Raw genomic sequence first — 22,790 nt, 5'->3', positions numbered from 1 at the left:
AAAAAGGCCTCTGTGTGTTTGCATTGCAATAGGCTCTGTGCTGTTCATTACAGTTTCTGTGAGTTAGGCATAAAACCTTGATGCTTTGACTGGAACCCCAAGACCCTCAGGACACCCATCGGAACGCTTGAAAGACCGCTGTTAGGATGTGTCATTGTTGTTCTTTGCATCAGTGACCTGTCTGTCAGAAATGTGTCTGTGTACCTTGGTTTTTTTATTTTTCTTGAGTACTTGTGGAGTGAGATGAACATAGTGAATGTGGAACTCCAGTGAAGTGGAAATGCTGGCGAGTCGTAGCTACAAAGGGCTAGGAAGATGTTCCAGACCCTGGAACAGGGGTTGTGTGCCCCTGGCCTTAATTTCTGGGAAGTTACAGCAGTCTTGGAACCCTGCTCCATGGCTCACAGCTGCCAATCCTGTCTTCATTTTCTCCTCTGTACAAGTGGTGGAATCTGCTGCTTAGCCTTCACCGCCCCCTCGTGGCCCTCTATTATGTGTGTGCCACTTTAGTATTCTCTAACTGAGAGAGGAAATGAGACTGTTTCCATCCCAATTGATATAGTTACTCACCTTCCACCTTGGGTTAAATCCCTCTTATCAAGAGGACCTGTACCCATTAAATTGCCCTTGACAGAGAGCTCTTTATGACCACATTCAGGGTAAAATCAGACCCTGCAAAACAGGGTGGAAAGGACAAAGAACTCATTTTGCCCCCTTCTAAACAACCCTGTTCTCAGTCTATATGTGACTCTGTAGTTTTGAACTTGGAGCTGTTAGTATATAGGAGGTTGTTTTTCATCCCTTCCAGCAAAGTTAGCATATCTTCCTTAGACCAGCAGTCTTATTTCCAGGTCTGTGGGGCAATCTACTCCTCTATTCACCTTCCAGCTGTTTGGCCACCTCTTTGGTCTCCCTGGCCTGGGAATCCAGGGTTAAGGACACCACACCACAGGGCAGTGCAGCTTCCCTTCTCCCCATTCCACCATATCCTTCCATGCTCTGAGCCAGGAGCCCTTCCCATTTTATCCTGGCTCAGACACTACTCCAACTCCCTGATGTGGTGGCAGGGGTCCTGTAATGAGATGGTTAGATCATTGGTTTTGGAATTTTACAACTCTCTCATTTATTATTGTCTCTGTGTCATAGTTGTTTTAACTCAACATTTCAGGCTACAGTCATCTGAAGGAGCCTCAGTTGCAGGTGTGCCCTCATCAGAATGGCTGGTTTCTATGTCTCTGAGAGATAGTGTTGATAATTGATATAGGAAGACTCTTCCATGAAGGGTGGCAATATTGGGAAGCAAGTGGACATGGGTTGGATGAGAGAGCTAGGTGAGCATTGTAGCCGCCTGTGGCCATGTGAACTGGGTTCCCCTGAAAGGCATCCCGGGGCTGAAAGAGATCAGAGGGCAACAAAAGAATGAGGCCAAGACAAACCTTTCTGTTCAAAGCCTCTGAAGTTTACTGAGCGTCCCTGCTTATAAAGAGGGTAGGCCCATCATCTGCCAGCCCATTCTTTGTGCCTGGAGCCAGCCCATAGGCGATCTATAGGGCTTGTCTCCAGATAGTCTCCAGGACCTTTCAGCAGGAAGCAGAGTATTGGAGAAGAGCAAATAGGGCCATCAAGGTCAGAAGTCTCTACCCTAGGTGTACTGTCTGGTTTTATGTGTCAACTTGACCAGCTGGAGTTATCACAGAGAAAGGAGCTTCAGTTGAGGAAATGCCTCCATGAGATCCAACTGTAAGGCATTTTCTCCATTAGTGATCAAGGGGGAAAGGCCCCTTTGTGGGTGGGACCATCTCTGGGCTAGTAGTCTTGGTTCTATAAGAGAGCAAGCTGAGCAAGCCAGGGGAGGCAAGCCAGTAATGAACATCCCTCCATGGTCGCTGTATCAGCTCCTGCTTTCTGACCTGCTTGAGTTCCAGTCCTGACTTCCTTGGTGATGAACAGCAGTATTGAAGTGTAAGGGGAATAAACCCTTTCCTCCCCAACTTGCTTCTTGGTCATGATGTTTGTTTAGGAATAGAAACCCTGACTAAGACACTAGGTAATCTCCTTCTTAATGGCAGCAAGGTCAACGTCTGGCTCAGCCTGCTCCAAGGCTGAGGGAGGCTACAGAGCATGAGAGAGTGACCAATCAAGAAAGCAAGGCAGGAAGTAGTGTTTGTCAAATATTTTTCCCTTCATTTTCTAGCTTTAGTTTCTAGTCTGAGCTCGCAATAGGATGTGCTGTGATCTGACAGAACCATGTAAAACAAACATTTATTACCTGAGATGCTTCTGCTCAGAGGAAACCATCACAGCAGCAGAGTTGCAAGGCAGAACAATAACAACAAAAGCAACAACAACAGCAACAACAACAATTGTTTCAAAAGCTGATTTTGCTGTTGGACAGAATCTCTGTTCTCTATTGAAGGAATATGGAAAATATCAGAAATTGAAATGGCAAAAGTCATAGAAAGCTGTATATGGAGCTTAATCGGTTGTTCCCATAGGATCTGGAAGATTGGAGCGTTTACAGTAATGCAGCCACAGGAAGTTGAGGTCATACTATTTCAGTGGAAAATAGACTGAAAACTTTAGGAAGAGGTCATTTCTGTGATATTTTGGCCAAAAAAAAAAAAAAAAAGAAAAGAAAACTAGAAAATTTTTTACTTGGCTTATGCCCTGAGATATTGAGTAGGTCAAACAAACAAAAATATTGCCTGATTTGTATATTTTTATGCAACTGATAATTATTTGTTCAATTTTCCTATTTCTTTTTTTTTTTTTTTTTTTTTTTCCTCTGAGACAGAGTTTCTCTGTGTCTCCCTGGCTGTTCAGGAACTTACTTTGTAGACCAGGCTGTCCTCGAACTCAGAAATCCCCCTGCCTCTGCCTCCTGAGTGCTGGGATTAAAGTCCTGCTCCACCAAGACCTGACTTCCCCTATTTCTTTATTCAATTTACATTCTAATTGTTACACCCATCCCATTCCACCTTCCACAGTCCCTCATTACTGACTCCCTTTTATCTCCCCAGGGATGGTGGGAACCACTTTAGTATCCCTGAACTATGGCATGTCAAGTCTCTGCAGGGTTAGACACATCCTTTCCCACTGATGTCAGACAAAGCACCCCAGTTAGGGAAACAGTTTGCACAGTCAGGAACAGCTTAAGGGACATGCCCTGCTCTGGATGTTGGGGACCCCATGAAGACTGACCAGCACATCCACTACATATATGGTGGGGGCCTCCATCCCAGTCTGTGTGTGCTCGTTGGTTGGTGGCTCCATCTCTGAGAGTCTCCTAGGTTCTGGGTTATTTGACTCTGAGGGTCTTCTCATGGACTTCCTATTCCTACAGAGGCCGTCAATTCTTTCCCCAACTCTTTTAAAATACTCCCTGAGCCCTGTCCAATGTTAGGTTGTGGGTCTCTGCATATGTTTCAGTCAGATGCTGGATGGAGACACTCAGAGGACAATGATGCTAAGCTACTATCTGCAAGTATAACAAATTATCCTCAGTAATGCCAGCCTTGGTGCTTGCCCATGGGATGGGTTACCAGTTGGGCAGGGTATAGTTTGGCCATTCCCTCAGTCTCTGTTTCAACTTTGTGCATGCCTTACTTGCAGACAGAACAAATTTTGGGAGTAAAGGTATTTGGTTTTCTTGGTGTAGTGAACACTTCACTGGTGGTTCTGCCTGACTGCAAGATGTCACCTCTTCATGGCCCATAATTCAATGCTTTATATCTAAGCTAAGATCACCTCCCTAGCCGCATTTGTGCCCTCCCATTCATAGTCTCAGGCACATTATACAGATGCCCCCACCCTAACCCCCCTCTCTCCCAGCATCTGCTGATTTCATTTCATTTTCCTGGCTCTCTGGCCCTTGTCTCTTACCACACTTGTTCCTAACACTCCCCTTCTTATTTCTTAACTACTGTCTCATCCAGTTTCTCCCTTCCATCTACCTCTTCTGTCTCTTTCATAACCCGTTGAGTGAGATTCAACCATGCTCTTTTGTGCCATGTCTTGTTTACTGTCTTTCCGTCTATGAAGTGCACTGTGGGTATCCTATACTTATGGTTATTATTCACTTGGAAGTGAGTATGTACATTCATGTCCTTTTGGGCCTGAGTTACCTCATTCCAGATATTAGTTTCTAATTGTACCCATTTCTCTGCAAAATTCATGATGTCCTTGTTTTTCATACCTGAGAAGCACTCCATTTTGTAAATGAAACATGGTTTTTGTGTCCACATTTTAGTTGAGGAACATCTGCATTCTTTCCTGTTTCTAACTGTTATAAATAAAGTGGCTGTGAACTTATTGGAGCAAATGCCCTTGTGGGTATGCGCCTATGAAGGTACCCTGAGTGTAGTACTTCCTTTGGCTTGCTATGTTTTAAATTAATGGAAGGACTATTCAACGTGTTTCCTCATCCCAGGATGGAACCTTAAACAAAACCTGCTGCAAATGTGGTTCAAGGGAGGCAGGGTCCATTAATTTAGAAGCAAAACTTCACAGGATCATCCATATCGTGCCGCTTCTGGAAACTGAAAGATGAAAATACCATGGTCATAGATTCTTTCTCTATGGTTTCAGTTTAGCACCACTCCAGCCATCTTTTGACAGAGTCAGGATCCCAGGGAAGACTCTGTTTGAGTTCCTTGCATTTAAGTGGTGAGGTTGATGCTTGAGTTGCATTTTGTGACCACAGGTTGTGGAGAAAACTAACGCATTGAGAAATCTGCCATGGAGAGATGCTTACAGGGAGATGAAGTACCCAAACTGAGAGTTGTATGAGAAGTTACAGGAAGAGCACCATCTATGCCTTTAGGAATTGAAGTCCAATGTGTTTGAGACAAAGCTATAGGATTTGATGTTTGCCCTGCTGTTTTTCTTGCCTTTGTCCAATCTTCTCTCCCTATGTGCACATTCCTATCGATTGGAATGGGAAGGGGTATTCAGTGCCATTTTGTGTTAGAAAGATATAACTTGCTTTTTGATTTTGCAACTTTGCTTTCTGATGTGGCTGTCAAGATATTGTTTTGAGTGTCAGCAGAGACTTTAGACGTTTGAACAGTGCAGGAGTCTTTCTAGATTCATCTTGGGGAGATGAAAGTGTATATACACTCAAAATTTTCCTTTTTCTTTCTTTCCTTTTTTTTTAATCCTATAATTTAGATATTCATTATCACCCTGACCACTGTCCTTACTCTAGGTCCCTGCCCTCACAGACTCCCTCCTCCCAATCTCCTCTGTTTCTCCTTTGAGTGGGGTTGGGGCCCCCTATGTACGCCGTGGGCACATAGATTATAGTCTATTTCTTAGGATGGCATATGCTCATGACATCAATACTGCCTGAGGGTTCAGAGACATTATATTCTGGGTGTTGATGTTTTCCCAAACTCTTGTGTTTGTTTTGAAATTTTTAAATAAATAGGAGTGTTTTGCCTGTGTGTGTGAATATGAATATCATGTGTGCCACCTCGTTAGTGTTGTTGGAAGGTGGACTCAGAACTCCTGTTCATAAAGCCATGGGTCACGGGAATGCTAGTAATTGACCACTGTTATCTGGAAGACAAGCAATAGCTTTCCACGGCTGAGTTATGGCAATCTCCTGCCTTATGCTGCTTTTTATGTTCAAAACTTATATTAATAATATTTTCATCTGTCCATTGGTCCACTAAATGTGCTTTGATTGCCAGTAAAGTTTTACTAATGTTGCAGTTTAAAGCGGTACACTTCCTGTTTCTGCTAGATGAGTACATAAGTGCAGGGAATGTATACTTCTTTGTAGGAACTGTAGTAAACAACTGAGTTCTTTCTATCATTTTTGTCTCCGTGGTTGATTTTTGCAGTGGAGTAAGGGTCTTAATATGTAACCTTTGCTGTCCTGGAATGTGTTACATAGAACAGACAGGGATCCAGTTCAATGACGTATACCTGCCCGTGATTCTGGGATTAAAGACATGAACAAATACACCCTGCTTGTCCATGATTTTTCTCGTTAGTGATTCTTCTTACAATTTCGGGGATATGTGCTCAGTACTGTTGATCTATTTCACCCTACATCTCCCTCACAATTGAAATTCCTCTCGAAAGTCTTTACCCTATTTATTTAAAATGATCATAAGCAACACAGGTGAACCTTCAACTCAATTTCCTTTAAAATGTTATAGTACTTAGGTTATAACTTCTGTGTCAGGAAGTCAGTGGAGGAAGCACCAGAATTACATGAATATGTAATATGAATATGAATATGGTCAAGGAAGCGTACATTTGATTTACAATGATGTCAGTACCATGCTTTGTGATGTACACATGTATGGGATATTTTAGGATGCAGTGACTTATGATGATGTGCACGTGAACTTCACTGGGGAAGAGTGGAATTTGCTGGATCCTTCCCAGAAGAGTCTCTACAAAGATGTGATGCTGGAGACCTACTGGAACCTCACTGTTATAGGTATGACTGTGAATTTTCTTTTGCTTTTCAAAATAGTGGGAAGACATGTCTCTTGGTGAGTGATGGTGCTCTGCTATTACAATTGAGAACAAGGAAGACTGAGCTGAATAAATAGTGTCCAGTGATGTGAAAATTCACAGTACCTTGAATTTTGCCTTATTTCCAATACTGTATCATTCATTATTCTGGTATTGTCTTTTAGGCTACACTTGGGAAAACCATCATATTGAAAGACATTGTCAAAGTTCAAGAAGAAATCTAAGGTAATTTTCACGTGAAAGCTTATGCAATTATGCCTCTAAGGAAATTTTACTATGATATGGAAGCTCTAAATCAAAGCAGGAGTGTAAAATGTCAATACCTGAGGTGTAACTATAATTACAATATTTTTTTAATATTTATTTATTTATTATATATAAGTACACTGTAGCTGTCCGCAGATACTCCAGAAGAGGGCATCAAATTTTGTTACAGATGGTTATGAGCCACCATGTGGTTGTGGGATTTGAACTCAGGACCCTCGGAAGGGCAGTCTGTGCTCTTTACCACTGAGCCATCTCTCCAGCCCTAATAATACTATTCTTAAAAAAAATGTACTGCCTAGATGTAGTTATGTGATTTATTTATCAAAGCATTCCTTTTAAAAAAAAAAAAGGCGAGGAAACATTGCCTTAAGGGATACCTTTATTCAATTTGTACCTCTATTAGAGCTATACTGATCTGATAATGTGTATAGACTTACAAGACTTAGATATTGCACATCGAATAGTGATAAATATATATGCAAAACCTTCCGATAAGCAAAATATCCATGGGAAAGTTGGTGATGCTCATATTCTTATAGTGAAATTGATCATTTGTTTAGGGTACAGTTTATGAGAATCAAGAGTGTTGTCATAGGAGAAACCTTAATTCATATATTACACGTCTATGATTAACAAAAAGTCAAACAGTGTGAATGCAGTGTGGAAACCTTTCATCTGTTACTCTTCTATTAATATATATATCATGTGTCCCAGTGGATAAAAGCTATTTGAGCATAGGGATATTGAAAGAAGTAATGTACCGCTTTCTATCCCAGAACTTTGAGAAAATTGTCATATTCTATCTTTGGTAGACATTCTGAATATGATAAAACTTTGCTATGAATTGGTTTTCTAATTTTACTGGGAACTTCCCAAAGCTCACACTGTAGAAAATCTTTCTGGGTACTAGGAATTTGAAAATTCTTTTGTTTGTCCTGGTTCACAGTCAAATGTGGTACAATTCACGCTACAGGAAAAATTATGAAAGCAATTCCTGTTACAAAGCTATGAGTTGTTCTATTTTTCTCATATAGATGAAATACACCATATAAATATCCCATATAAAAAGGATGTTATAAATGTTAGCCATGTAATAACCATCACAGATATCTCGAAAGATGAAAAACAACCCATAATGAGGGAGAACACCATGAACATATATAAAGTGACAAAACCAGATGATCCGGTCCATCTTTATCATTAGACCAATTTGTAAAGTTTATTCATCTTGATGGAATGATTGAATAGGGAAATTAATGTAGTAAACATATCACATGTACCAATTTTCATTGCAGGTATGTAAGTAATCATAGTGGAGAGAAACTCTATGAATGTAATGAACGTTCTAAAGCCTTTTCATGTCCCAGTCATCTCCAATGTCCTATAAGAAGACAAATTGTAGAGAAAACACATGAACATAACCAATGTGGTAAAGCCTTTCCAACACCCAGTCATCTTCAATATCATAAAAGAACCCATACTGGAGAGAAACCTTATGAATGTCATCAATGTGGTCAAGCCTTTAAAAAATGCAATCATCTCCAATGTCATAAAAGAACACATACTAGAAAGAAACCCTATGAATGTAATCGATGTGGGAAAGCATTTGCACATCACAGTCATCTCCAATGTCATAAAAGAACACATACTGGAGAGAAACCCTATGAATGTAATCAATGTGGTAAAGCCTTTGCACAACTCAGTAGTCTACAATGTCATAAAAGAACACATACTGGAGAGAAACCCTATGAATGTAATCAATGTGGTAAAGCATTTGCACGTCACAGTCATCTCCAATATCATAAAAGAACACATACTGGAGAGAAACCCTATGAATGTAATCAATGTAGTAAAGCCTTTGCACGACTCAGTAGTCTCCAATGTCATAAAAGAACACATACTGGAGAGAAACCCTATGAATGTAATCAATGTGGTAAAGCTTTTACAAGTCACAGTGATCTCCAATGTCATAAAAGAACACATACTGGAGAGAAACCCTATGAATGTAATCAATGTGGTAAAGCCTTTGCACAACTCAGTAGTCTCCAATATCATAAAAGAACACATACTGGAGAGAAACCCTATGAATGTAATCAATGTGGTAAAACGTTTGCACGTCACAGTGATCTCCAATATCATAAAAGAACACATACTGGAGAGAAACCCTATGAATGTAATCAATGTGGTAAAGCATTTGCACGTCACAGTCATCTCCAATATCATAAAAGAACACATACTGGAGAGAAACCCTATGAATGTAATCAATGTAGTAAAGCCTTTGCACGACTCAGTAGTCTCCAATGTCATAAAAGAACACATACTGGAGAGAAACCCTATGAATGTAATCAATGTGGTAAAGCTTTTACAAGTCACAGTGATCTCCAATGTCATAAAAGAACACATACTGGAGAGAAACCCTATGAATGTAATCAGTGTGGTAAAGCTTTTACAAGACACAGTGGTCTCCAATGTCATAAAAGAACACATACTGGAGAGAAACCCTATGCATGTAATCAATGTGGTAAAGCCTTTGCACAACTCAGTAATTTCCAAGCTCATAAAAGAACACATACTGGAGAGAAACCCTATGAATGTATTCAATGTGGTAAAGCCTTTGCACTACGCAGTAGTTTCCAATGTCATAAAAGAACACACACTGGAGAGAAACCCTATGAATGTAATCAATGTGGTAAAGGATTTGCAAGTCACAGTCATCTCCAATGTCATAAAAGAACACATACTGGAGAGAAACCCTATGAATGTAATCAATGTGGTAAAGCCTTTGCACAACTCAGTAGTCTCCAATGTCATAAAAGAACACATACTGGAGAGAAACCCTATGAATGTAATCAATGTGGTAAAACCTTTGCACGTCACAGTTATCTCCAATGTCATAAAAGAACACATACTGGAGAGAAACCCTATGAATGTAATCAATGTGGTAAAGCCTTTGCACAACTCAGTAGTCTCCAATGTCATAAAAGAACACATACTGGAGAGAAACCCTATGAATGTAATCAATGTGGTAAAGCCTTTACAAGTCACAGTGGTCTCCACCGTCATGAAAGAACACATACTGGAGAGAAACCCTATGAATGTAATCAATGTGGTAAATCCTTTGCATGACCCAGTTATCTCCAATGTCATAAGAGAACACATACTGGAGAGAAACCCTAAGAACGTAATTGGTAAAGCCTTTGCACCTCACAGTCATCTCCAACGTCAGAAAACTAAACGTACTGGAGAGAAGCCCTATGAATGTTATCAATGTGGTAAAGCCTTTACAGGTCACAGTCATCTCCAATATCATAAAAGAACACATACTTTCCTGATAAAGCTGTTTCCTGTGATGCTATTCCAATACCTGGCAAACACAGAAGTGGATGCTCACAGTCATCTATTGGATGGAACACAGGGCCGTCATTGGAGGAGCTAGAGAAAGTCCCCAATGAGCTGAAGGGGTATACATCCCTGTAGGCAGAACAACAATAGAAACTAACCAATACCCCCAGAGCTCATGTCTCTAGCTGCATAAGTAGCAGAAGATGGCCTAGTCTGCCATCATTGGGAATAGAGGCCCCTTGGTCTTGCAAACTTTTTAAGCCCCAGTACAGGGGAATGCCAGGGCCCAGAAGTGGGAGTAGGTGGGTAGGGCAGTGTATAGGGGGACTTTCAGGATAGCTTTTTAAATGTAAATGAAGAAAATATCTAATAAAAGATTGAAATGTAAAAAAAAAAAACATAATGGAGAGAAACTCTATGAATGTAATCAATGTGGTAAAGCCTTTGCAGGTCACAGTTGTCTCCATTATCATGAAAGAACCCATAATGGAGAGAAACCTTAGAAATGTAATCAATGTGATAAAGCCTATTCTCAAAGTTATTGTCTCTATAATCAATGTGGTAAAGACTTTTTACAACTCTATAGTCTCCATTATTTTCAAAGAACACATAGAAGACAGAAACCTTAGGAAGGTAATTGGTGTTGTAAAGCATTTGATTTCACGGTCATCTACAATGACATAAAAGGTCACATACAAGTGAGAACCCATGTCAATGTTATGAATGTAGTAAAACCTTTGCATGTCATAGTTGTTTAGGCATACACAAGACAAACTGCATGGCAGAGAAACCCCAATTTAAATGTTTGCTTTTCTGAGAGTTGGTTTGGTCATGAGATCTGTTCCTAGCCACTGAAAGGCTGAGGGAGAAACCCTCTGAGTATATTTAATATGGGAAAGCCTTTGCACAATTTTCTAGTCATCTTCATCATGGAAGAATTTGAACTAGGTAGAAACATTGTGAATCTATTTAGTATGGTGAACTTTTTCATTGAGCTTCTTTTTATGTATATTCTTCTTTTTATGAGACTATTCATACTGGAGACGGATGCTATGAATGTCAGCAGTGTGGTAAAGCGTTTACATTGTTGGGTCCAGTCAGGTTCAACACAACTCACACTCCAGGACAATGCAAAGGATAAGAATTTATTGGGCTGGGTGGTGGTGGTGCACTCCTTTAATCCTAGCACTTGGGAGGCAGATGCAGGCTGATTTTTTAATTTGAGGCCCAACAAGTCTATAGTGCTTTCCAGGACAGCCAGGGCTACACAGAGAAACCCTGTCTGGGAAAACAAAAAAAGGAAAAAAAAATTTATTGGAATTAAGTCACTACTGATCAGTGAGAGACACAAAAGTATACTCAGAAGTTTATCTTCAAAACCTCACTGCCCACACCCAACCTGAGACAGAAAGTTGTATAGCTTTCAAACACAAACACCTCAAAGTCCTGGGCCAACTTACAGCTACATTTTCTCCCAAATCAAAACATTTCTATTGAATGAGTCAATAAATGGTGATTGCTAACTCCTTGTATTTTGTTGCTGTTGTTGTTGCAGCTGTGGGTGGTGTTGGTGTTGGACTGTGTGTGTACTTTCCCTTCTTTTGTAGACAGTAAGAGATTATTTACTACCGGTGTTTTCCTTTGTATCCTTAACTTCCTCGGGTTAGATTCTATCTCTATCTCTTTGTGTTGGTCAGTATATTTAGTGAGAGGTTGTTTAAATTTGAGTTTATCGTGGACTATCTTAATTTTTTCCATTTACAGTATAGTCATTTTTTTACATATTAAAATCCAGGCACCTGTTGTTTCTGCGGCACATGTGTGCAAACCCTTCTGGTGTCTACAGACTCCAAGAAGACATCTGCGATCTTAATAGATCTTCCTTTATGCTTTTTCTGGCTTTTTGCCTTTGCAGCTTTTAGTATTCTTTCCTTGAACTGTGTGTTTTGATTATTACACAGGGAAGAGACTTTATTTTATGATCCCTTTCGTTTGGTGTTTTGATGATTCTTGTGTTTTCTTTATGTTAGGAAGTTTTTCTTCTAGGATTTGGTTGTCAATACTTTCTGAGACTTTGAGTGAGGATTCTCCTTCCTCTCTTCCTAAGTATTCTTATGTTTAGTCCTTTTACAGTGTCCTGGATTTCCATGATATTTTATATCAGGAAGATTTAGACTTAACATTTTTATTGTCTGATTTACCCATTCCTTCTATTGCTTATTCAATGATTGAGATTTTTCTTCCATGTCTGTGTTCTGTGGGTGAACCTTGCCTCTGTAGTTCCTTTTTGCAGTCCTAATTTTTTTTTTTTTTTTTTTTTTTTTGGTTTTTTTCGAGGCAGGGTTTTCTCTGTATAGTCCTGGCTGTCCTGGCACTCACTTTTTAGACCAGGCTGGCCTCGAACTCAGAAATCCACCTGCCTCTGCCTCCCAAGTGCTGGGATTAAAGGTGTGCGCCACCACACCCGGCCTAGTCCTAAATTTTTATTTCCACTATTTCCTAAGATTTAGTTTTCTTTTTTGTTTCTATTTCAACTTTTCTGTATTGAATAGTTTGTTTACCTCACCCTTTGGTGTGTTCTTTCTTGGCTTTATTTATAGGAATTTTGGCTTCCTCTACTTTTTGGTTTGTGTTTTCCTGGACTTCTTTGTGGAATTTATTGATTTCCTCCAATTTTTTTTGTTTTCCTGGATTTCTCTAAGTGATTTGGTCATTTCCTCTTTAAGGAACTCTGTCATCTCCATACATTTGGGGTTATAGTGTTTTTCTTGTAATGTAGCTTTGTTGGAAGATTTAAGACCTTCTTTGACAATATAAATGAGCTCAGAGTCATTAGCCAGAGAGTGATAAATGCTGGTCCTTATTACATTATCGAGTACCATTGTCATGGAATGGAATGGCGCTATCTAAGCTAAGTATTCAGCTTCGATTTAATCAGATGTGTGATTTATCCCAAGGTGTTCTTTCTCCTTACACTGGACAGGTAGCCAAGTGAGGCACTTTTTGAAAGAGTTACTTTTTGTGAGACACCTGTTTTTATCACTAACCTTGGAGTCACCATTAAAAAAAAAAAAGCTGATGGTGACAGGGTGAGCAACTTTGTAATTTTCCAGCGTGTATTTATTCATGTCAGGTGAATGAAGACAGACCAGATTGATAGATATGCAAATTGGGGACTTTAGCTTGATCCAAGCAATATTGAATTTCTGATTTTGGAGATATGTCCAATGCACCTTCAGGGTTTAGTTAGCTCAGATGATTATGACACAGGCCATTGGCTGTAGTTGTGTGTCATGTGACAGATCACAGTAACTGATATTGCACACAGTAGCCAGGTCAAAGAGTATTGATTTAATGCCATTTTTTTTTCTGCCAGATAACACACACACACACACATATATATATATATATTCAATTATGTTTCAATTTTTCCTTTTTTAATTAATGTTTTTTATTTATTTAAGTACATCCTGTTCCTGTCCCGTTGTGGACAGAGAGACAAGGCAGTCCTCTGCTACACATGTGCCTGGGGCAATGAGCCAGACCCTGGATGCTCCTTGGTTTTTGGCTGGGAGGTCTGAAGAGTCCAGGTTAGGTCACAGATTTGTTTTTCCTATCTGATTGCCATCCTCTTCACCCCCTGAAGTCAGTACACTGACCTGTCCTTGTGTGACATTTCCCCCTACAACAATATATCAATATATAGATATATATCGATCTATATATTTCTATATCTATTCATCTCTATTTCTTTATATCATCAATAGATCTTCAATCTATACATCTATATATCACCTATAAATCTATATATCTACTTATCTATACATCTATATGTATATATCTATATATGTATACCCCTATCTATACACTATATACTATACATCTATAGATCTATACCTATATCACTAAATCTATACATATATCATCTATATATTCATATATATAAAAATCTATATATAAAGGTCTATATATCTTTAAATTTATATATATATATTTATCTATCTATCCATCTATCTATAGATAAGTCTGTCTATATGTTTAGCTTGATGTAGCCTTGCCTAAAAGAACTGTTACGTTCTAGGTTTTAGACGTTCTGTCTGAGAGGAAATAGTATGAGTAACATTTGATCTAATACCAGATCCCCGACTCTGGACCCATATTTTACGATAATTTGGGGATTATGATTACATCATTTTTACCTTCTGTGGTCAATCAGTAAACACATCTAATGCCTGCAGCTGGCAAGAAGAAAGGTTGATGGCCTTTCAGTTCCGGGCCTTGGTGTCTTTGGAAGAGACCATGAAGGAGAGGGAAGAAGAAGGAGCAAAAAGGTCCCATGGGTGGATGGATTGGGAGAGCATGGCCAGGAGGGCTAGCCTAGGAGCATGAGCAGCCTGGGCAGAATATGGCAAGTGAGCCGGGCATGATGCCACTCGCCTTTAATCCCAACACTTGAGAAGCAGAGGCAGGCGGATTTCTGAGTTCTAGGCCAGATTTGTCTACAAAGTGAGTTCCAGGACAGCCAGGGCTATACAGAGAAACCCTTTCTCGAAAAAATCAAAAAAAAAAAAAAAAAAAAAAGAATATGGCGAGTGATATCTCACAGTTCTTAGTAAAGAAGTAGAGAAATTAGCCCCATGATGGTGCTTTAATGCTTATAATCATTATTATTACTAATCATAATTATTATTTCTTATTTTATTATTTGATATTATTTCACATTATTATTGTTTAATATATTATTACATCATATTAATATTATTTCTTATTTTATTATTTCTTATTATTTCATATTATTTATTATTACTATTTCTTATTAGTTTATTATTCTCTTCTTTGATTATTATTATTATTATTATTTAATACCTCTATAATTTATGTGGTGGTAAGAAATCCACAAGTAATATATACCACAACAACTTGGCTGTAAAAACTGCTTGTGCCCAATGACTGAAATGCAATTGAAAGTAAGATGTGATTTTGCCCACTTGTAACCTCAGAACCCAACAGACAAAACAGAAACATGGCCAACACTTATTTTCTTGTAATAAGATACAGTTGGGCCCAGGGAATGTCTCTGTGCCTGTCTCTCAATGTTTCTATTAATCTAAAACTGCCCTAAAATAAAGTCAGTTAAAAATACATATGGGACCCAAGGAGATGAAGGGGTTTGCTGCCCCATAGGACAAACAATATGAACCAACCAGTACCCCCAGAGCTCCCTGGGACTAAACCACCAACCAAAAAGAATCCCAAGGCTCCAGCTGCATATGTAGCAGAGGATGGCCTAGTCAGTCATCAATGGGAGGAGAGACCCTTGGTCCTGAGATGGTGCTGTGCTCTAGTATAGGGGAATGCCTGGGCCAGGAAGCAGGAGTGTGTGGGTTGGGGAGCATAGAAAGGGGGGCAAGTGATAGGTGATTTTCAAAGGGGAAACAGGAAAGGGGATATTTGAAATATAAAATAATGAAAATATCTATTAAAAAAATACATATGTGGACTGGTGGGGTGGCTCCATGCTTAAGAGTTCTTACTGTTCTTTGAGCAGATGCTAGTTCATTTCCTCCCGTGTTGAGAGGCTCGCAATCACTGGTAACTCCAGCTCTGGGGAATGGTTTGCTGTCTTTAGGCCTCAATGGGCACCTGCATTAACGTGCACATTTCCACACTAATGTGCACATATCTGTTAGGGAAGTGCATGGATTTTCTAGTCCAGATCTTGGATTTTTGGTCTTTGTCTGAATTCAGGGGTAATCCTTTGTAAAGCACTGAGTATTGAGTGCCTGCTTTGTTTATAGCTCCTGGTTAGGCACTGATGCAAGGTGATGAATGAAGTGATGCCCTCTTGACTTCATGGTGTCCAGTCTACCTGGCTGGGTGGGAGGAGGGCAGACACCCAGTCTCCACCACTATCCCGAGTCTGCAGAGCAAGGGGAGTCCTAGGTCCTCCTGCTCTTTAGAACAGACTCTGGGCCAAACCAGTGCTTGTTCAGTAAGAACATTGCAAGTATGATCATTGCTGGGAATGGAGAGATTGCACCATAAGGGGAAACTGAGACAGTGCTGTAGCCTAGGAAGAGAAGTTGTGCTCGGGTGACAGGACTTTCCTATCCCATTCTGACTGCCACTTAGCTCTTGAGTCAATTACTAGCCTCCCTGTGAGCCCCATCTTCCCTCTCAAGAAAATGGAGGTAACACTGGGCCTCCCTCCTTGGTCTGTCCCGAGGATCTCAGGGTACAATGACAGCTTTGAGTGAGGTACAAGACTATTTAGGAACAGTCCCATAATACTGTTCACTGGGAAGAGGTCTCCAGTCCCCATGTTGGGAACAGACAGGGAGGAAAGAGATGGCCTTCAGAGCTGGCTCTACAAGGGGGGCTAAGTTATATTCATGATGCCGACTGTGTGTATCTTTGACCAGATTGGTGACAGTAGTGTGCTGTCTGAGTTGGGACATATTTTTACTCCATGTGTATACTTTCTATGTGCCATTTTCTGAGCCAGCAAAGCATGTCTGGGCAATATGGGCTTTGAGGAAAAGGCCTGGCTCGGGTCACTCCTAATAAGTTCCACAGCAGGACCTTGGGTGCTCCTTTGAGCCTTCCCAAGCCCAGCCAGGATACTCTATCAAGCATCCTAATGACCAGAAAAGAAAAAGGTCTAGGAGCCACACACAGCTGCATCTGGATAGCCCAGTCACCTGAATCCATAGAGCAATGGCCATGACCATCACCCACATTGGCTTTGTGACAATCTTATTCCAGCTGAGGGTGACCAGTATCTCACCAGGCTTCTGTTAATGGGGGATCATAGGAATTACACACACACAGAGAACATGCATACACAAATGCACACATAGTACACACGTGCATACTCACGTAAACACACACACAATCAGCTTTACTTGGGTACTTGGGGTACGTGAAGGGATGTTGTGAGCTCACCCAGGTGCCAGTGCCCTATATGACCTGTGGTCTTCTTTTCCATGGGCATGGTCTAGCAGCTTGTCGAGCCTGTGCATCATCCTCCAGTGGGTCTGATCCCTGCTCTGCCTTGGCCTCCACTTGGTCCTAGATAAGTCACCCCGAGGCCAATAGGCCTGCAGAGCATTAGAGCTGAGGATGAAAGGGTTGCCATTTGCAGAGACTGTGGGGACAGTCTCTTCAGAGATCTCAGAGGACAGGTCATGAAATGGAGGCTGAGAGGTAAGAAGAACCCTGTAAGTACCAGGATGAGCCAGGCCTACTTAACCATGAGGCCAGCAGCACCACCATTGTTTCTGAGATTATGCATGTGTCGTGGTTCTTTCTAATCCCAATGGCTGCTACCTCAAGAGGTCTGCAACATGCAGAGGCAAATGTCAAGCAGTACTTCTGTCCCTGGCTCTGGTAAATGCAGCTAGTTCCCTAGAGACTTAGACCAGCAGTTCCCAGCAAACCTAGGAGTGGCTGGGTCTCCCTCACCCCTACACCCAGCCCCAGACACAGAAGCTCCTATAGCATTCATAGAGGGATTTTAATGGCACCTGGTGTCCTCAGGACTTCCTCTGGGTGGAGTTCCTTTCTGGCCTTCATCTCCTGGAGGGAGAGGATATCTCCTGCTGCCTTTTTCTTCACTCCCCCACATTCCATAGACATTCTGTCCAGGTTGTAAGTAAGTCTGAAGGAGATAACCTGAAAGAGGCCCTTGTCTTCGGAAAGAGGGTCTTTGAGTCCCTTCAATCGAAAATAGACACAATGGAATACGGTGTGCACTGCTGGGGCTAAAGAGAGCAGTTCTTGAGTCTATATGACTGAATGTCAACTGCATATGTACCTCCAGGCCCCAGGGTCCTCGACTCCAGATGCCATCCATGCACAAGTGTATGGTAGGGTCCAGTCAAGCCTGGAAACTGATGTCTGGAAGCTGGAGCAGACAAAGAGGTCAGAGGAGTACAAGTTCTAGCCTATAGTGCCTCTTCTCATCCTGAGGCCCTTGGATGCTTTGGTGTACACCCAGTGACTCCTCTGTAGCCACACACACCTCGGCACTGAATGAGGAGAGTCTGGGTCAGATAGTTCTTAATCTTATGTCAGAACTTTGCTATGGGGTCAGAAGTCAGAGGATGATCAGTAGAAAGATCCCTCTGATGATTGGCACCTCCACCATTCCCACCCACCTGCCTGTGGATGAAAGCATGTACAAGTCTGGGGCACAGCCTTCCTGCTAGCTGTCTACCTTGGCAGACAGTATGGCTATGCTCAGCATGTATTAAGAATATACACTGTCCCAAGTGATCTTGAGCGCTCTGGTTTCTAATGGCAAAGAAAAGCAAAGTAAAGCCTGGGCCTTGAACTCATTATAATATTGGAAAAAAGTAAAGCTGGAAAGATGTTAGGCATAGAAGGTTGTATGTAGAGTCTTCCCTTTTCGTCAAAGTATTCCAGGAAGGCTAAGAGATGTGAGCTCGGAGAGAGCCTGAAGAAGGTGTGGGAGCAAAGGCCCAGTGGCAGCCATAGGGATGGATACAGAAGCAGTGGAGATATTCGTGGCCAGAGAGGATGGGAAGAAGGGTCATGCTGATGGGGTGCAGTGAATCTTTGCAGCTCAGAGCTCAACGTGTACTGAGTGACAGCTCTGCGGTAGTAGATAATGACCCACTCCCTTCCTCCCTAATTTCTCCACATGTTCCTGCTCTCTCTGGGCCATAGTTACTCACCTCTGAGCACAGTGAGGCTTCCTCTCAGCATCCATCTTTCCCGTCCACCAGTCAGCATATTCTCCATCTGCCGAAGTTTAGGGTCATTCGCTCAGCACATCTTCAGGCCAAGTCCATGCGTACTTGGTTAAGGTGGCTGGATGAATGAATGAGCAAAGGACTCATATTCCTGTGTGTAAGAATAGCGAGCTCCCCGGACAAATATCTTCCGGAGTCTTATGTAGTGCTCTGAGGAGTCCTCCTTCTAACTGCTCTTCCTCCTGGGCTATCACAGGAGCCAGGAGGGATGGGAGCCTCTGAGTAGTCAGTGAGGTAACACATCTCTGTGTTGGTGAAGGGGTGCTCGGGTGTGTGTGTGTCTGTAAACTTTACAACGTGTATGGTATGAAGTGTGAGCCACTGCCTGAGGGTCCCTAACCCTCACACTCCTATTCCCAAGCAGTAGGCATGGACCTTCAGGAGGAAGGCCATGAGAGAAGGGGCCTTCCTCCTGAAACCCCAACCCTGTGTCTAGCAAGCCCTTGGTGCTTGGGCCCCTGTACTAGACCTGCCCCTCAGCAACAGGAGCCTCTGTGGTCCCTGCTCTGATGTTTGCCTGGCTACATCGTTCCTTCCCTCCCCTCATTTCCTGTTTGAAGTACAGGAGTTAGGACGTCACTGACCCTACCCAGGGATGCTTCCAAATCACAGTGACCCCAGGCTCTTTACCAGCACAGAACATGGTTTTTAATGGCACTACACTAGGTGTGACCTGCAAGAGAAGATTTTCAGTTCGGTGGCTTCCCTCCTCACAGGGTGCTGTACTCAGATGGAGCTCATTGAGGAAGCCTGTGGTCTTTCACAGTAAAAGTCCTCTAATGTCCCCACCGAGCATTTGCCTGTGGTTCAGTTTGTCTGTCTCCTCATAGCTTCTGTTTCCTTTCATAGAAATAGGCTGTAAACTCCACACACAGGGACCTTCACTCTTGGTTTACAGCTAAGGAGACAGGACTCAGAGAAATCAAGGTAGCAAGAACATATGGCTAGAAGGGAAGGCTGTAGGCAGGGATTGACCCAGGGACTACCAAATCTGCATGTCCCATTGCAGCCTGACGAAGTAAACTGCAGTTCCTTTTAGAGAGGGACACACATAGGCTCATTCACAAGCAATGAGAGATATTCTACCATGCTATATGCTAGGCCTGGCTCAGCACCCTTGGGTTACTGCTGGACCGTCCCAGGAGTGTTGGGTGCTGGCCACTGGCTAGGGCAGCCTCAGTCATTGACCATGCAGAACCAGTCTTAGAGGCCCCGTGCCATTCCCCTGGCTACTGGGGGAAGGCCATTGCTGGCTTCTTGGCCTGCAGCATCAGAACACTGTTGATATGACCTGTCATCCCAGCCAATCAGGAACCCATGTGTGAGTCATTACATAGCTGGCTCAGTGATCCAAAAGAACCTGCTGCATCAAGCCTGGTTCCAACATTCCAACCTGATCCTGGATGCTGAGCAGCAAGACAGAGAAGCCTATTCTGACTCCATCCCTCCAGGACTGATTGCACAAGACATCCATCTGTAGAGGGACTGGGGGAACGAATTGGAGGCCTCTGCCCTTTCCTGCTTGCAGCAATGTCTTACATATCCTTCAAAAGAGCACTTAAGGCATGTTGTGCTCCAGTAATTTCAGCAGACTGAAGAGTGTCTTGAGTTCAAGGCTGGACTGGGCTGTTTAGAAAGACTCTATCATAGCCAGATGGTGGTGAGGCTCTTCTTTAATCCCAGTACTCATGAGGCAGAGGTAGATGGATCTGTGTGAGTTCCAAGTGAGCCTGGTCTCAGAGGGAGTTTCAGGACAGCCAGGGCTACACAGAGAAAAGACTGTGTCACATGAAAATGTGAGGGGGAGGGAGAGGAGGAAGGGTAGGCTGGAGTTGGCTACGACTGTTGGTAGAATGCTTGCCTAAGATTCCCCGAAGTCTAAAGTCTATCCCTAAGTTCACCACAAAATGCATTCCTCCATGAGTCTCTCTAAAAAAGCTGAGGGGGGCTCAGTTGGCCCCTGGATAACTTGTCTTACCTTAGCCAAATTTGTGGGCCTATGAGCGGCCCCTCTGAGACCCGTAACTAGTGTCTGTTGGTAATTGGACAGCCGTTCTCTACCTTGTGCTGTGTTATAATCCCACTGAGGATGAGTCAAAGGAAATCCTTTGTCTATCTTGACCGGGGTCTGGACTGGCCAACCGGCCCCATCTCGGACGTTCTTCCGTGCCTCGAGGAGAATTCTTTCTCTCTCCTAGGTGGTGTACAGGGTTTGTAGGAGCTGTTGGCAACCATCCTAGGTGGGCTGGTGTGAGTACATCAGAGACTCTATCAACCCTTTAAGCCCTGTAGGATTTTCTGAGAAAGGGGGGGTGGTTTACTTTCCAGTTATAGAGATCACAGGAAGAAAAAGGCCAGTTTTGCAGAAGCTGTAGATCATTCTGGCTGGCAGGGGGGAGCTCCAACAGCCCTAAGGGGAAGTGCCACCATAGAATCGGCTGGCCCCTCGCTGGGGGCTCCCCGCTGGCTTCTTGTTTCTGCTGAGGGACCTCCCTCCCCGATCCCTAGAACCGAAGGTGGAGCCATGGGAGCTGAGGGTTGGGGTACAGGTTGGAGAATCAGGGGATAAGGTGGTGGTAGAGAGTTGGGCCATTCAGGGGGCCACTCTATTTCTGGGTAGATTTTAGAAATGGCCGCTGGCTGCAGCGGAGTAGATTTTTCGCTGGCTTCTACAGGTAGTAGTTTCGATTTCCCCTTCTCGGCATTCTCTCAGACCATCAAAACCTTGGTACGTGGACGTAGTGGTGGGAGAAATGGACGAACCCATGCAGGCAGAAATCACGCTAAATCTTCCCACACTGTGATGTACAGTTGCTGGTCCGGGTGCGATCCTGGTCCTTCCTGAAAAACAACGGCCTTTACGGCCCTAATGGTGGGGAGATCAAACGTTCCTTTGGGAGGCCAACCCACCCCCAAAATGGGCCATTCCGAGGTACAGTAAGTCTGCCAAGGTTTCTTCTTAACTCTTGCTGATAGATTTCGTCCTCTTGCCCTAACGTGTGTCCAATGGTCCTCAGTCAAAGATAATGGGGTTGAGACAGTCTGTCCCATGACAAAAATCAGAAACAAAGACAAAATGAAGACAGAGACAAGGGACACCAGAACGTCCAAGCACACTCTTCCCTGCCTGGAACTATACAACCAGCCAAACGCTACCTCTGATGGGGTGGGTTTCCGTGTCCACTCTTGCTCTGTCAGAAAGAGCACCTGATCTTCCTCACTCTGCCAGAGGACAGCCAGGTCATCCCGGCTGTCCCTAACCCTGAGCACTTCCTCCAGGGTCACCCTTGGAATGTCTTCCCAGGATTGCAGCTTGTGGACTCAGGACATCTCCTTCCACAGCCACTGGACTCACACGGACCTCAGCGGTAGTTGCCAGAATACTAAAACTGGAAAACCGAGACACAAATTCAGCAGCACCGCACTCAGACACACCAAACTCACACAGACATACCTCCAAGGGATATTTTTGGGGTTCTGGGCGCTTCCAAATCCCGGACAAGCCCCTAAATGTAGGACACCCCCATATGGCGACCCCCACTCTAATCCAGGGATAGGGTGCACCCACGAACATGCAAGAATCCTTCTTGTTGCAATACACATGAGACTTTATTGGAATATCTCTGGGCCGACATGTACCTTACACAGACGGCAGGGGAGTCGACTCAGAGTCTCTAGAACTAGGGGGGTTCTTATGAAAGAAAATGGGATAGGAGTGCAAGGAATTTCAACAAAGGTATGGGATTGGCTCATTCAAACATTAACAGTAAGAATACATGTCAGCCAAAGGGCATCATGACCTTGTTCCTGTGGGCTGGGGGCTTATCTTTGTTCACATAGCAACCAGTTTATGTATGACATTACCCCGGCGCCAAAGGGCAGTAGACAGAGGGGAGGTTCTGGCCAGATGGT

General features: G+C 42.8%; 1 protein-coding gene across 1 annotated transcript in view; it reads left to right on the top strand.

The window, feature by feature from the left end:
- LOC147001150 (uncharacterized) overlaps nt 1–22,790 on the top strand; it is an 83,400-nt gene that overhangs the window by 12,619 nt on the left and 47,991 nt on the right. Inside the window, exons 2-3 of the mRNA XM_085830230.1 lie at nt 6,328–6,454; nt 6,657–6,717. Of these exons, the coding sequence (XP_085686356.1) occupies nt 6,328–6,454; nt 6,657–6,717 (188 nt within the window). The remainder of the gene's footprint in view (nt 1–6,327; nt 6,455–6,656; nt 6,718–22,790) is intronic.

Source organism: Mus caroli, unplaced genomic scaffold (assembly GCF_978045245.1).
Source record: "Mus caroli unplaced genomic scaffold, Mus_caroli_1 scaffold_14, whole genome shotgun sequence".
In the NCBI taxonomy this organism is placed as follows: Eukaryota; Metazoa; Chordata; class Mammalia; order Rodentia; family Muridae; genus Mus; species Mus caroli.
Note: the sequence above shows the minus strand (reverse complement) of the source record. Positions and strands in the feature narration are given on the sequence as shown.